Source organism: Sminthopsis crassicaudata, chromosome 2 (genome assembly GCF_048593235.1).
Source record: "Sminthopsis crassicaudata isolate SCR6 chromosome 2, ASM4859323v1, whole genome shotgun sequence".
NCBI lineage: Eukaryota > Metazoa > Chordata > Mammalia > Dasyuromorphia > Dasyuridae > Sminthopsis > Sminthopsis crassicaudata.
Window position 1 is genome coordinate 664,080,732 of NC_133618.1, and position 14,517 is coordinate 664,095,248.

Here is a 14,517-nt window from a genome sequence, read left to right on the forward strand (position 1 = left end):
TGTGTATATGTATGTATGTGTGTGAGTGTATGTGTGAGAGTGTGTGTGAGTGTGTCTGTGTGAGTAGTGTATGTGTGTGTATGTTTGTGTAAGTGTGTGTCTGTGTGTATGTGTGAGTGTGTGTCTGTCTGTGTGAGAGTGTATGTGTGTATGTGTGTATGTGAGTATATGTGTATGTTTGTATATGTGTGTGAGTGCATGTTTGTGTGTGTGAATGTATATGTGTATGTGTGTGAGTGTGTGTGAGTGTATGTGTATGTTTGTGTATGTGTGTGAGTATATGTGTATGTGTGTATGTGTATGTTTGTGTATGTGTGTGTGAGTGTCTGTGTGAGTGTGTGTGTGTGTGTGTGTGTGTGTGTGTATGTGTGTGTGAATGGTGACTGGCGCTGGGGCCGAGCTGACCCCTAGCTGATTTTACTCCCCAGGGACTAAGCTGTCCAGCCTCCATGCCAGGGTGGAGCGGAGGCACGAAGCACCAGAGCCCACCTGGGGGGCGAGGTGGGGGAGGGGGCGCCGTCTAGCTCCCGGGGCAACGAGAATGAGACTCCTGGAAAGCACACGCCCACATGCACACACGCGCAGCCAGAGTCGCCGGGGAATCCAGGTGCTTGGCTGCAAACCCTGAAACTTCCTTCTATGTTTTCCTAAACCGGGCTGCTTCAGTTTTGGGTCCAGAACATGGTGGGCACTGCATAAGTGCACGCTGACCTCGGCCTGGAAAAGGAAGAGACAATGCACCTCCCTTTAGTGCGGAGGTGGGGGGGGGGCTGTAGGGATACATTACATCTGAAATACGCTGTATTGACACAATTTGCACATTTATATCAGCAAACGTGTGCATACATATACATAAAGTATATATATATATATATATATATATATATATATATATATATATATATATATATATATATATATATATATATATATATATATATATATATATATATACATATTCTTGTGAATTGATGGATCGCAGGAATCGAAGGTGGGGTCAAAGACACCCAGATCCAAAGCCTAAGAGTCACAGACAGACTTGGGGTGAGGATGGGAGCCAGAGCGGAAGATGTGGGCCTCCAGGAGGGCTCCAGGGAGGCTCCCTGCCCCCATTTCCCATTTCCTCTCCCTCATTGTCCATCTCTCCGGCCCTTGGCCTCCTCTTCTCTCCCCATCCTCCTTTAGCTCTCCCCTTTTCCCCAGTCCCTATTCCTCTTCCTCCTCTCCCCCTCCCCAAACTTTCCTTCTCCCCACTCTCCTCTCGCCCCTGTCTCTGATTTTTTCTTCCTCATCTTCTTTCGCTCTTCCCCCCTCGCTCTTCTCCCTCTTCTCTTCCCCTTCCCTTCTCTCTCCATCTCTCTCTCCTCCCCCTCTCCATCTTTCTTATTCCATCTCCCTCTCCCCTTCCCTCTTTTCATCTCTCCCCTTTTCCTTTCTATTCCCCATCTCCTCTCCACTTCCTCACTCCCCTCCCCCTCCCTCTCCCCATCTCCCTCGTGCTTCTCTTCCTCCCTTCCCCCTCTTTCGTCCCCATCTCCCTTTCCCCTCCGTCCTCCCCAGCTCTTCTTCCCCCTCCCCCTATCTCCTCCTCACCTCCCCCGCCCCCTGGCCCTCCCCCGCCCCTCCCCCTCCTGCCCACGGGCTGCCAGTCACGCGGATCCCCGGCGCTGGGCCGGGCCGGGCTGGGCCGGGCTACGCGCGGGGAGCGCAGCCGGGGGACGGGCTTGGTGGCGCGTGGCCTTAGCGCGGCTAATCCCGGCGGGGGCTGCCTTCGGGGCGTGTGCAGAGCGTGCAGGTCCGGGGCGGCGGGCGGAGCCGGGCCAGTGCATGGGGGCCAGCCTGGCCGGCCTTAGCCGATGTTTTCTTGCTTCTGTTTCAGCCTGCAGCAGAAGTCCTTCAGCAGCCCAGCGATCGCTGAGTAAGTGCCCGGGCGGCCGGAGAGCCCCCTCCCCGGCCCCTTAGGACGCAACATCCCCGGCCCCCACGCCCGGACGCCGGGGAATCGGCGGGTGGATGGGAGCGGGGCGCGCCGAGCCCCTCCGCGTCGGCGGCGGGGCAGCGGCGCAGGGCGAGGCGGCTGGCATTTCCACGCCGGCTTTCCCTCATCTCTTTGTGTGTGGCCACGGCCCACGGCAGGGAGCACACGGCGCGCTCGCTCGGCCCTGGCACAGATGCCCGGTGGCCTGGGTCTGCCCCTGAAGGCTCCGGGATGAACCGGCTCCGCGCCCCCACTGCGGCTCGGGCGCTGCCTTTCGGGGATGCTGCAGAGCCAACTTTCCCGGCAAACCTCGGATTCTTTTGTCTTCTGGACCCCCCCCCCCAAAAAAAAAAAAAAAAAAAAGGAGGTTGGCCCCGGGAGAAGTTAGCAGCCCGGGAAGTTGGGGGCTGCCCAGGCCCGGCGGCTCCTGGGAGAGGGGCTCCCGTTACATAAGCGCGCCTTCATCGATCGCTGTCGGGGTTACTTTGGGAACGCCGGAGTCTCCCTGGCCCCGGACCGCGCCGGGGGGGACCGAGCGGCGGGAGGGGGAGGCGGCCGGGGAGACGCGCGGTGGCGGCAGCTTTGTCTGAGGAGGAGGGCGGGGAGGCGCGACATCCGCCAGGTCTCCCGCACCTGAGCCTCCCGGCCTTTGTTTGTCTGGGCCGCTGGGCGCTCTCCAGAGACGCCCGCCGCTCGGCATCCGCTGTGTGCCTTCAAAACACTGGCTTGCCCTTAAAAGGCGAGCCCAGAAGCTTTCCTTCGGAGCGGAGCGCTGGTTTAAAAACAAAACCCGAGCCCGGCGCTTTCCTCCGATTGCTCGGCGAAAGTCGAAAGCAAACTTTGGCTTCGCCGGGGAGGGGGATCGGGGGTGAAGATGGAGTCTGGTGTGGCGCCCTCCCGGGGCTGCTGCTCCCCGGAGCCTCCAGGTGCCCTGGCGGATACAGCCCCCTCCCCCCAGCCAGGTGCCCTGGCGGATACAGCCCCCTCCCCCCAGCCAGGTGCCCTGGCGGATACAGCCCCCTCCCCCCAGCCAGGTGCCCTGGCGGATACTGCCCCCTCCCCCCAGCCAGGTGCCCTGTGGGAAACAGCCCCCCTCCCCCCAGCCAGTCCCCTGGCTGATATAGCCTACCCACCCACACTCCCTATTATAACCTTCCTTCCCCCAGCCAAGCTCCCTGGCTGATATCCCCAAAACCAGGCTCTAGGGGGGCAGTGCTTAGAAGGGGTACACTTGGACTCCGATGCCGAAGGAGGAATCCCAGGTGGGCCCCTCTAGGCGTCTAAACCTGCTATTTCATGAGGGCATTGGAGTACAGGTGAAGAAATCTTCCCCCAGCACTCGGACAGCTCCTCTGTCTTGTGCCACTTTGGAGCTCTGTCTTGGAATCCAAAGGTGAAATGACTTAACATTTGTGGGTCAGACTTGAACTCAGCACATAGCAGAGCAGCAAAGAACCTGGCAGGCACTGTGGGAGTCAGTCCAGAAGCTTCATTTCTCAGATGAGGGATTTGGGGGCCCCCTAAAGAAATGGGTCATCATAGTAAGTGACAGAGCTGGAAGGTGAACCTACTTTCAGATGGGGGGAGGTACTTTCTTCCTTTCTTGCGCTGATCCTAAAGCCAGCTCTCCCTGTGACTCCATTGGATGCCTCCCAAACAGTCATTTCTGTAGTTCTTGCAGGTTTGTAAAACCCTTTGCATACATTGTCTTAGGAGATCCTCATAGTGATGTGATGAGGGGAGTAGTCTTGTCTCCAATTTACAGGTGGAAAAACTGAGGCTTTTAAATAAGTTATTTGCTGAGACTTATCCAAGTAATGAATTTGGAGGCAGTTCATGAACTTATTCTAACACTCACATTTTATTTATTTTACTTTGCCACCACTATATACATACACACACATCCAAAAACCCAGGTGTGACTGAGTCCCCGCTGTCTGTACTTCAGTTTTCTCATCTATAAAATGTAGAAGTTGGATTATCAGGGAACCGCCGGGTGATGTCTCTTAGACCTTATACTATTTTTATAATAATAATAAAATATTATAATTTCAAATACAGTGAACATGAATAGATTAAAGTAATAAAAGCTCTTTGGAGTGGGGCTTTTTAAGAGTATAAATGGGTCCTGAGAATATAAAGTTTGAGAACCACTGACCTATGGGATCTTCGTACTACCTCCTGTTTCACGAGGGTATATATACTAGTGAAATCACATGACCTTAACTATTAGGTTTTTTTAAAAATATGAAACCTGTATATATACATGTACCCATATGTTATATACGTGTGGGTATGTATATATGTGAATATACGTATTGTATGTGTCTATTTAGAGACAGACATCAACTCCCCCTCCCCAATTCAATTCAATCTGCCATTTTTAAAGCACTTACTATGATTTCGATGCCTGGGGATAAAATAAGAGAATATATTAAGTAAATACAAGAAAATATGAGGAAGAGAATTAAACACCTATTGTGCCCCAGATACTGTGCTGAGTGCTTTACAAATATTTTCCCATTTGGTCTTCACAAAAGCCCTGGGAGGCAGGTGTTATTATGATCCTTTTCTATTTTGAGAAAACTGAGGCGGATGGAAATTAAATGATATTCTCAGGATCATATCAACTATTAAGGGTCGGAGGGCCTTTCTGACCTCGAGGCCTGTCACTCTGTCCATTAGGTCATCCATCTGCTCAACAGAAAAGACTTTTCTAAGAATTGACCTCAGAGCTGAGCAGCATGGAAAGCTAAGGCTTCTAAGAGATAGTCTTGAGGAAGGAACATATTCCAGGCATGGGGATACTGCCTGGGCAAAGGTTCATAGGTTGGAAATGAGCTATGAGTTTGGGGAGCAACAAATGGAACAGAAAAATTCAGCTGGAAACCTGACACTTGTGAAGTGAAATAATATGAAACCAACCTGTAAAGTAGCCTCTATAGCAAAGAAGTTTATTTTGTTCCAGAGGCAACCCCAGAAAAGCCACTGAAACTTTTTGAGTACGGAAATGACACAATTAGAAGTATATTTTAAATTTTAGAAAGATAACTTTGGGAGTGACGGGGAGGGTATACTATAAACAAATATATGAAATTTTACTCTTAATATAGAAGTTTGTTCATATACCTGAATCATAATTCATGTATAAAATGTTTATTTGCATAGAAATATCTAAAATTATAGATTTTGCATAAATATATAAAACTATAAAGTTTATATGAAAATACATGTGTATATATATAAATATACATAAATGTATATCTAAAACGTGTATAGAAACATACAATTATAGATTTGTATAGAAATATGTACATGCACAAATAGATAAAATTATACAATGTATATATAAATACATATGCACATATGTATAAATATATTAACATTTTGCATCTAAAATATATGCATATAGAAATAGATAAAATTATAGTTTTTGTCTAGAAATATGTACATGCATGAATAGATAAAATTATACAGTTTATATATAAATACATATGCACAAATATATTAACATTTTCCACCTAAAATGTCTATGTGCATAGTAATTTATTAAATTATGCATTTTGCATCTGAAATGTATTTATTTGTATGTAAATATATAAAATTATATATAAATTTAACACATGAATTTATAGTTATACAGTTATACATGTGTACATGATTATATAAAACTTAATTTTATATAATGTATACACATAAATATATAAATATATTTTGTGTAAAATATATGTGTATAGAAAGAAAATTGTGAATTTTATATATAAATGCATATATCTCTATATAATACAGGTTATATAGTTTACAACTAAAATGTATATGTGTATATATATATATACACATGATTATATATTTTATATGTAAATCTACATGTGAATATATAAAATAAACATTGTATATCTAAAATATATGTATGGTTATACAAATATATGAAATTATTTTCTACAAAGATATGTACAAAAATTTATGAAATATCAATTTCATATCTAAAATGTATATATGTAAAATATATAAAATTATGCACTTGTCTATAAATGCACTTACACATACAGAAAATTATATTTTATATTTTGAATGTATATATAAAAATGACATTTATATATATATAAATACATAGGATCACACATTTTATAGATAAAATGTATACCTATGTATGTATAGTTGTGCATTTTACATAGAAACCATACATGGATGTTCATGTGACAGTTGGATGCCTTCGTCTGGTTATTTTGTGAGGGCTGCTCGGCATCTTTCTCACTTCCCACACCATGATGGGCACGCTTCCTTTGCCATCCCCCCTCCCCGCAGAGAATGTTTTTGGTACCCGTTTCCTTTGGTTTCCATTTTTGGAAGTGGAGGCAGCCTAGCCGTGGGTGGAGAGCACAGGATTTGAGGTCAGTTAGATCCAAGTTCAGGTGCTGGCTCTGCTAATTATGGGCCCTGTGATGCCAGATGTCAAAGGTGGGTCTTTGCGGCACTAACTGTGCTTGGCAGGATGCCCCGGCCTGGGTTTGCCTGTCTCGTGCTTTTCAGGGTCATGGAGGATTTTTCTGAGACGGTGGAAGCCTGTGATTGCAGCCAGAGTGGGACCCTGGAAGCCCTTATTGGTGATAAAGAGATGGATTCTGGGAGTAGGGAACAATTTGGAATCTCTGAAATTTTCCAGATACTGTCCCTGACTCCTTCCTGTTTATAATTCTGGGGCAGGTTCATTGTTCATTGGCAGCATCCCTCCAAAGTGAAAACAAAACGCCCCGGAGGGCATTGCTTCAAAGGCTACTCAGTGGTGCAGTGGGTAGAGCTGGAGTCACAGAGAGGCTCAGACACTTCCTAGCAGTGTTAGCCTGGATAAGTCACTTCCTCTATCTGCCTCAGTTTCTTCATCTGTAAAATGGGAATAATAACAGTACTTGCCTCCCCAGAATTTGAGATAACATAGTTTGCCAGTCCTATAAATATAAACTGTGATGAACCTCTCAGGGTTCCAAAGGCCATTCACAAACTGAGTTGCAGATTGTCCCCGAATGGAGGGATTTTGCACTTCTGGTGAGATCTGAAATCTTCACATTTCTTGGCGTGGGGAGGAATTGTGGTCAGCACTTTTCTCTAGAGCCTCCAGTTTTAGAGTTAGGTGAATAGGGAGGGGGTGGACAGACCCTGAAGAGTTAAGAAACTTGCCTCAGTTGTTACCTGGGCTACATATGAACCCTGAGGCCATTTCTGCTATCTCATCTCTACAGATTGGTGTGTATGTGTGTGTGTGTGTGTGTGTGTGTGTGTGTGTGTGTGTGTGTAAATACATACATTGATATGTGCATCTCTGTATGTCTATCATAACCCACAACCCAATCCCTGGCTCGTGCCCAGCCCAGGATTGCATACAGCTGGCCTGCTAACTGCAGAAAATGGAGCTGGGATTCCATTTAAGATGTGAGCGCCAATTAGATTGCCATCTGGTCACCTGATAAAATAGAAAACAGATCATTGATTCTGAGAGATGGGTGGCCACTAGGGGGCCCACCTTGGCATTCAGCAAAACCCGGGTTCAAGTGTTAGCAGGATGCATAAAAGCTCTGCAACCCCAAGTAAGCCTGCCCCTAGTGCTTCAGGCAGCTTTCTAAAGGTTCAGTCATTGAGGGGTTTCAACCTGTGTTACTGGAGGGACTTTCCATATTGGGAATTCCCTAAATTGAAGAAATTAGGGGGTGCTTGCCTTTCTGTCTAGTAATAATGGTAAAAATCAAATACATCTCTGCATGGTTCTTGTTCAATTATATGCCTCATTGGTTGGGTTACTTCCTTTTTTTTTTTTTTTTTTGCTGAGGCAATTGGGGTTAAGTGACTTGCCCAGGATCACACAACTAGGAAGCATTAAGTGTCTGAGGGTGGATTTGAACTCAGGTCCTCCTGAATTCAGGACTGGGGCTCCATCCACAGCGCCACCTAGATGCCCTTACCTATAAACTAACATTTATATGTTGCTTTAAGGTTTGCACATCACTCTGCAAACATTGTCTCACTGATGATAATAACAACGCTGTGAGGTAGGTGCTATTATTATTTCCACTTTACAGATGAGGAAACTGAGGCTCAATGAGGCAGAATGGCTCTTCCAAGGTGGGAGTCTAAGTTTGTCTTTTTCGTCTGTTGTAAAGCATGGAGCATCCATAAGGAGGACACGCTCCCTCCCCCACCACCAAGCACAACCCTCCCCATCCTGCATGAGCCTCCCTGGACACAGCTGGTGGGGATCTCCCAAGAGAGACAGACAGCAGATCCTCCCTGGAGCTGATCACCACTCCCTTCACCCTCCCGGGGCCCACAGTGCAGATGTGCAGCTGGGTTTAGCCAGGTTTTGGCTCTCTCTCTCAGAGCTCTATCAGTCCACCAGGCTTAGCCCCTGGGCAGGATGGACCCCGCTCCCGCTCCTGGCCTGGCTGTACCAGGCCCCTCAATGCCACTGAGGTCCAGCCGCCAGCTTCAAAGGCCAAGGGTCACTTTGTTGTGTTTTCCACTGGAACCGAATGTCCCAGGAGGGAGCAGAATAATAAACTCCATTGGGGTGGGCGGGGGGAGTTCCTGCCAAAATCTGAACAATAGCCATTGTTCAGCTGCGCCATCAACCATCCTGGAATGGCCAAGCTGGAAGTGACCCCCCTCATCTGTCTGGTCCAGCCTGAATCTGAGCAAAAGTCTCCTCTACGCCTTACCAACGAGTGTTCATCTGGTCTCTGTTTGCAGCCTCTCAGTGATGGGGAGCTCATTACTTCCCAGAGCAGCCCCTAGCCATTTGGACTCTCCTTCATCCTTCAGAAGTCTTTCCTTATTATCCAGCTTATCTTTGGCCCTTTTTTGACCCATAATTCCAGATGTGAGAGCTTATTGATTTCCTTGTTTTGCTAAAGTTAACTCCTAGCAGAAATAGCTTCTGTTCCAAAACACAAATGGCCCATTAATGGGATGTTCTAGTAGAATAAGAAGACCTTCCTTGGAAAGTTAATTAACATTTTTTTCATAGGGAAACCAGTAGTATTATTAGCCAGTTTATGGGCCTCAATAAATTATCTGGGTGAAAGATATATTTAGGCAAGTAAAATGGTCATTTCTCTCGATTCAAAAATATAAAAACATCGCTTAAATATGGCGGCAGTAAGTGAATCATTGTAATGGGGCCTTCAGCATAATAGATCCTTCACTCGGTATTGATTGAGGGGATGAGAGAGAGGTGACTTTGAGGTTTTGTTGGGGCTTGGGGAAATCGTGGTGGTGTTAATGGCCTAGACATAAATGCTTAGGAAAGAACTGGTTGAGTTCTCTAGACACCCGCTTGTCTGGCTCTGCAGGAATAAAGCGAGGAGAATCCCGGGCTGAGGGGTGAGCCAGCCGGGAATAGCCTTAGGTTCTTTCAGTCCAAACCAATCGTGGTGCGGATCTGGGAAGCGGAGGTCGGATAAACTTGTCCAAGGTCACGCCGCTGGCTGATGGCGGTTGAGATGACAGGGACAGTTTGAAGCTAGGAACCTTTTAGGGGAGGGTGATGGCTTTGCTCTGAGTTCAGTGGGCTCAAGGAAATTGTGGAAAGAGGAGTTGAAGGAGCCGGGGTCAGATTCTGCCTCTTATCTACCCTAGGCAGGTGATCCGGCAACTGCAGGGGATTGGCCTGGATGGCCTCTGCAGCTCCTTCCCCTTACAGCTCTGCAGTGGGGGCCTGTGATATGATGTAACAGAAAGGAAGCTAGACCGGGGGCCACCACACATGAAGCTGAATCCTAGCTCTGGGCCTCCTTTACTGTGGGACTGCAGGCCAGTAACTAGGGTTTTTGGAAACCTTTTTAAAGAATCGTGTCCCCCTCTATAAAATGGGGCTGATGAGATTTTCACAGGGTTGTGGTGAGGAAGAACTTTGTCAGCGTGCAAGGCGAACAGGATCCGAGAAAGGGAAAGGATGTGAGGGATAGGCAGCTGGCCATCTGAGCTTTTTACGTCAGTATTCTTTTTGCAGTTATCAAGCGTCAAAATAATAATAATAATCTGTCCCTTGCATATAGTCATACACACACTTGTAATTTTTTTTTTTTTTTTTTTGGCTGAGGCAATTGGGGTTAAGTAACTTGCCCAGGCTCACCTGTAAATTAAGAAGGAGAAAAAAAAACTTGGAAAAATGATGGCCCCAATACCTCATCCAGAATCCAGCTGCCCACCTTGAATACGCATTTTGGGTGCATCCCTGCTCCGTGAGGAGGGAGCCCCTCCGCCACGTTGACCACAGTTGTAAAGCCACATCGTTGTTCCGTGGGATGTCATCTTTGTCCCAGAAATCATTCTCCTCAGGTCCTCCCAGTTCCCCCTGAAATCGCCCATTTCATCATTTCTCAGTAATACCCAAGGTGCTCCTCCACCACCTCCCAATGGGAGGACTCCCACCCCTTTACTTCTCAGCAGCTGACTGCCATGAAGAGAACCACTGTAAACATTCTCACACAGTTAGATCCTTTTCCTCTTTGATTTCTTTGGGATACACGACTAGTAGTGTCTGGTAGCAAGAGGGGGCAATGGATAGAGAGCCGGGGCCCGGAGACAGGAAGCCTCAAGTTTAAACTGACCTTAAATACTAGATGGACAAAGTCTACTTTCCTCAGTTTCTTCATCTGTAAAATGGGGCAAATGACAGCACCTGCCTCTTAGGATTGTTTTGAGGATCAAATGAGATAATCTTTGGCCTAGTGTCTGTCATACAGAAAGCACTACATCAATATTAGTGTAATAACATATATAGTAATTATTACATATTATAATTAACATACCATTTAAAATTACAGTGTAATATATAATGTAATGTGTGTTATATCACAAACAGTATAATTATCTTTCATGGTATATTGTGTGGTGTATATTATATATAATATAATTAATATACAACATCTGAAAGAATTGCTGTCATGATAAGTAATATGATAAATATTCAGTAAAGATTCTTTTTCCGTCTGGGTCACAGGGTATGGGCCATTTGGTAATTTTCTGGGAATAGTTCTGAGTTACTTTCCAGAACCAGCCCCTAAGTCTTGTCAGAGGAGGTCGAGTTTTACAATCCCACGGGCAGCACACGGCAGAGCCGGGATTTAAACCTAAATCTTGTGCTTTCCCCCGAGCATCTGCAGAAAATGTGAACTCTTGCAATTGGCCAGAACAGGGAGGAGGATGGGGAGGGAATCCAGTTTGGGGAAGAGGAGACAGTTGGGGGATGGAAGAGTGTTGGAGCACAACCCATGGGAAGCTGTTGACCATGATATAATCTTGTTTTCTTCCTCAGCTGTGAGGAAGACCCAGTACCTGTTGATGAAGACCAGCCTGATCGGGCCAGCCTCAGGTATGGATGCAGAGAAACCAGGGCCCCAGCTCGGGGAAGGGCTCTTCTTTTTATTGATTATTATTCCTCTTCTATTTAATTAATTATATTATTTATTGTTATATTATAATTATATAATTAACATTTGTTATTATAAGTTATAACTAATAATTAATACAATTATATATAGATATAGAATTAATAATTATAATATTATTATTATTATTCTATTTAATTAATCTCAGGGCCCCCATTCAAGGGCAGAGACACCATCCTGTATCCCAGAGCCCTCAGCTTGTGTTTGGTTCATAAAATGTAGGTCCGGAAATGGCATTCACCAGTGTGGTCCACCTATAAGGACTATGGCCCCTGGGAAAAGTTCAGTTCCAAGTCCTCCCTAACTGTCTTCACTCGCCAGCAGTTTTTCACAGGAGGAATCCCGATAGCACACCATCCTATTTCCCCAAGAATTATTGGGAAAAAGGACTTTTACATGCTAACAAGATTATACAGAAAAATCTCCAGCGCTGAGATCCTTCTGTGTCAGCCTTCCAAGTGTGTATAATGTGCACACTTATCATACCGGAGTGACTTGTAGCATTTCTGTTCCCAAGGTGTAAATGATGACTCCGAAATTTAATTTTTAATTTAAAATTTAACAAATAGATTCTTATTTAAATTAATTTTTGGATAATTTTTCAGCATCAACTCTTGCAAAACCTTGTGTTCCAATTTCCCCCATTCCCCACTCCCTCCCCTAGATGGCAAGTAATCTAATATAATAATAGATTCCTAAGAGCGGATGGGAGCCGGTTCTATCATTCCTCCCTAGGTAACTGCATATGTGCATATTGCCTTTCCCTGCTAGATTATCAGTTCTCCAGGGACTGTTTTACCTTTCTCTCTTTATTGACCAGACCTAGCATAGCCTCTGACTCATCGTAGGTACTTCATAAATATTGAATGACTGATGGCACTTTACCCCATGTGTTGCCCTGGCCTCGTGGCCTTTTTGCCCCACCCCAGTTACAGCTCTCATGTTTGGTGTCAGTTGAAATCATCATTGAATAATGGAAAGCTTGAGACTTGTTGCTAACCCACGCCTGAATCCTGCTGTGTGCTAAAATTAGTCATCCAAGTCATCCTTGCAAATTGCCAGTTGCCCGGGGCTAGTCAAGCTTTTTTCCAGTAAGTGGGGCTCAATGTCCACCCAGTTTAATATGGTCTGTGTGTCTCTTGTGGGGAGAAGGCCAGTCTATATTCAAAACTTGTCTCATTTGGCCTTTTATTGGGTTTATTTATAAAAGGAAGGAGAACAAACAAATCTAAAATGACACACCGAGCTGAAACCTGATAGAGAGATATGTAACAGTGTGAAATAATGTAATATTGTGACATGGGAAATAAAATATGATACAATGTGATAAAACAGCATTAACAATATATATGTCACTTGATACACTAAACACAATAGAACATGATCTGTTATACTATAACACAATATTTAATAATATATAATTACATATTATTGTATTATATTATATATAATATTATTGTTATATATTGTGTAATAATATATATACTATATACAATATAATATATAACATCACAAAGTATCATATAACATGACATAATATACTTTAGGACATAATACAATCTGGTATAGTGTAATATATATTCCAACATAACGTAACGTAATACTGTACGGGTGGAGACCGGACCTGTGACCTTAAGGGGATAGCGGGGGTACCCCATCAGTGCAGTCACTGACAGGCTCGGGGAGTTTCCTCGAGCCCTTCAGGTTGACTGCTCCAAGGTCACACAATCAGGATATGTTAAGGTGGGACTAGAATGTGTGTTCCTGCTTCTGAGTTTTGATGCTTTACTGCTTCAGTATAACAGCATAATAAATATGACATGAGTTAGCATTAAATGTAATGTGGTATAAGAATAAATTGATCCCGCTTCAGCCTCTTCTGGAAGTCAAAATCCCCCAGCTCCAATTTCTAGATATAGTTGGAGCTCCTTGGCTTGGTGGGCCATGATGGCCCGGAGCCCCTCCCTTGATACCCATCTTCCTTATGCTCATCTCCTCATGCTACAGCTGCTGGGCTTTTCCCACACACCCTTTGGATTGTGCTACTTGTCTATCCTGCTTTTTCAAGCCTACCTGTAGCTCTCCAGGATGATGGAGCAGATTTGGGGGAAGTCCACAGATGGCTGTCACTCGGCTGGACGGCTTCCTCTCCCCTCACCACGCTTGCCTCTGACAGACCAAAAGGAAGAGAAAACAGATCAATAAGCTGGCCCTCGCCGGGGCTGTCTGAGGCTCCCCGGCAGTGAAAGGGCAGGACACGTTCTCTCCGTTCCCACCTGATTGACTCGCCCTCTCTGTTGTGGAGCTGAGAGAGTTTGTTATGTGGAATCCCTTGGAGCTGGTGCAATTTAGGGTGAATTTTATCAGAGGGTGATGGGTGGGTCTGAAAGCACTGAATGATGGGCTTTTTTCTCACCCGATCTCCTTTTCTAGAGATCTCTTTTGGAGGAGGGCTGGTGTGAGACTTGGCCAGACTTTGCCCAAGGAAAGGAGAAAGCCTATCTCTTACTTTAAATAAAGCTGAAATAAACCCATGATGTTTTTAGTTCAGGATGATTTTGCTTTCCCAGCCCATTAGTAATGAACTCTTTAAATACATTTTTTTTTTTTAAAGAAAGTCTCTGACACTAATTGCTATTTTTTTCTTCCTCCTCCTCAAATTCTCACCCATTTTCAAGGACACTGATTTTTTTTTCTTCCACTTATGAATACAAGCATTGGTGGCCTGTTAGATTCCCTGGAAGCTCTTCTTTTGGGGTCAGGGCATTTTGGTGGGATTCCTGGCACTGACACATCATTGGGGCAGCTTTGGCAGAATGGCCCAGTGCTGGCTTCCTGCGTCTGGGATCCCTTGGGCAGTGAGGTGAAGCCTTTGGGCCCTTTCTCAGAACCAGTGTGTAAATAAAATGTGGTGTGTTACAAGGGAAATAAAACAATAACCCAAAGGTTACAAAAACAAGCTGATGGGAGCCCCAAGTTAAAAGCCCCTGGTCTAACGGATGACGGACCAAACAACAGATGTTAATATTTCCATTCACTGTGACCTCAACAAGTGACTTAACTGCTCTGGATTTCGGTTTTCTCATCAATGCATTGGGC

The 14,517-nt window shown here is 45.2% G+C and overlaps 1 protein-coding gene across 3 annotated transcripts in view; it reads left to right on the top strand.

Moving 5' to 3' along the window:
• Positions 1 to 554: 554 nt before the first annotated feature.
• Positions 555 to 14,517, top strand: part of FAM13C (family with sequence similarity 13 member C) — a 78,170-nt gene continuing 64,207 nt past the window's right edge. For 2 of the 3 annotated variants that reach the window (XM_074297050.1, XM_074297052.1), the window contains exons 1-3: positions 555 to 607; positions 1,880 to 1,918; positions 11,286 to 11,342. In XM_074297050.1, the coding sequence (XP_074153151.1) occupies positions 570 to 607; positions 1,880 to 1,918; positions 11,286 to 11,342 (134 nt within the window). In that variant the 5' untranslated portion in view covers positions 555 to 569. Of the gene's footprint in view, positions 608 to 1,747; positions 1,919 to 11,285; positions 11,343 to 14,517 lie in introns of those variants that run through there. The other variant, XM_074297053.1, reaches the window with a different exon arrangement.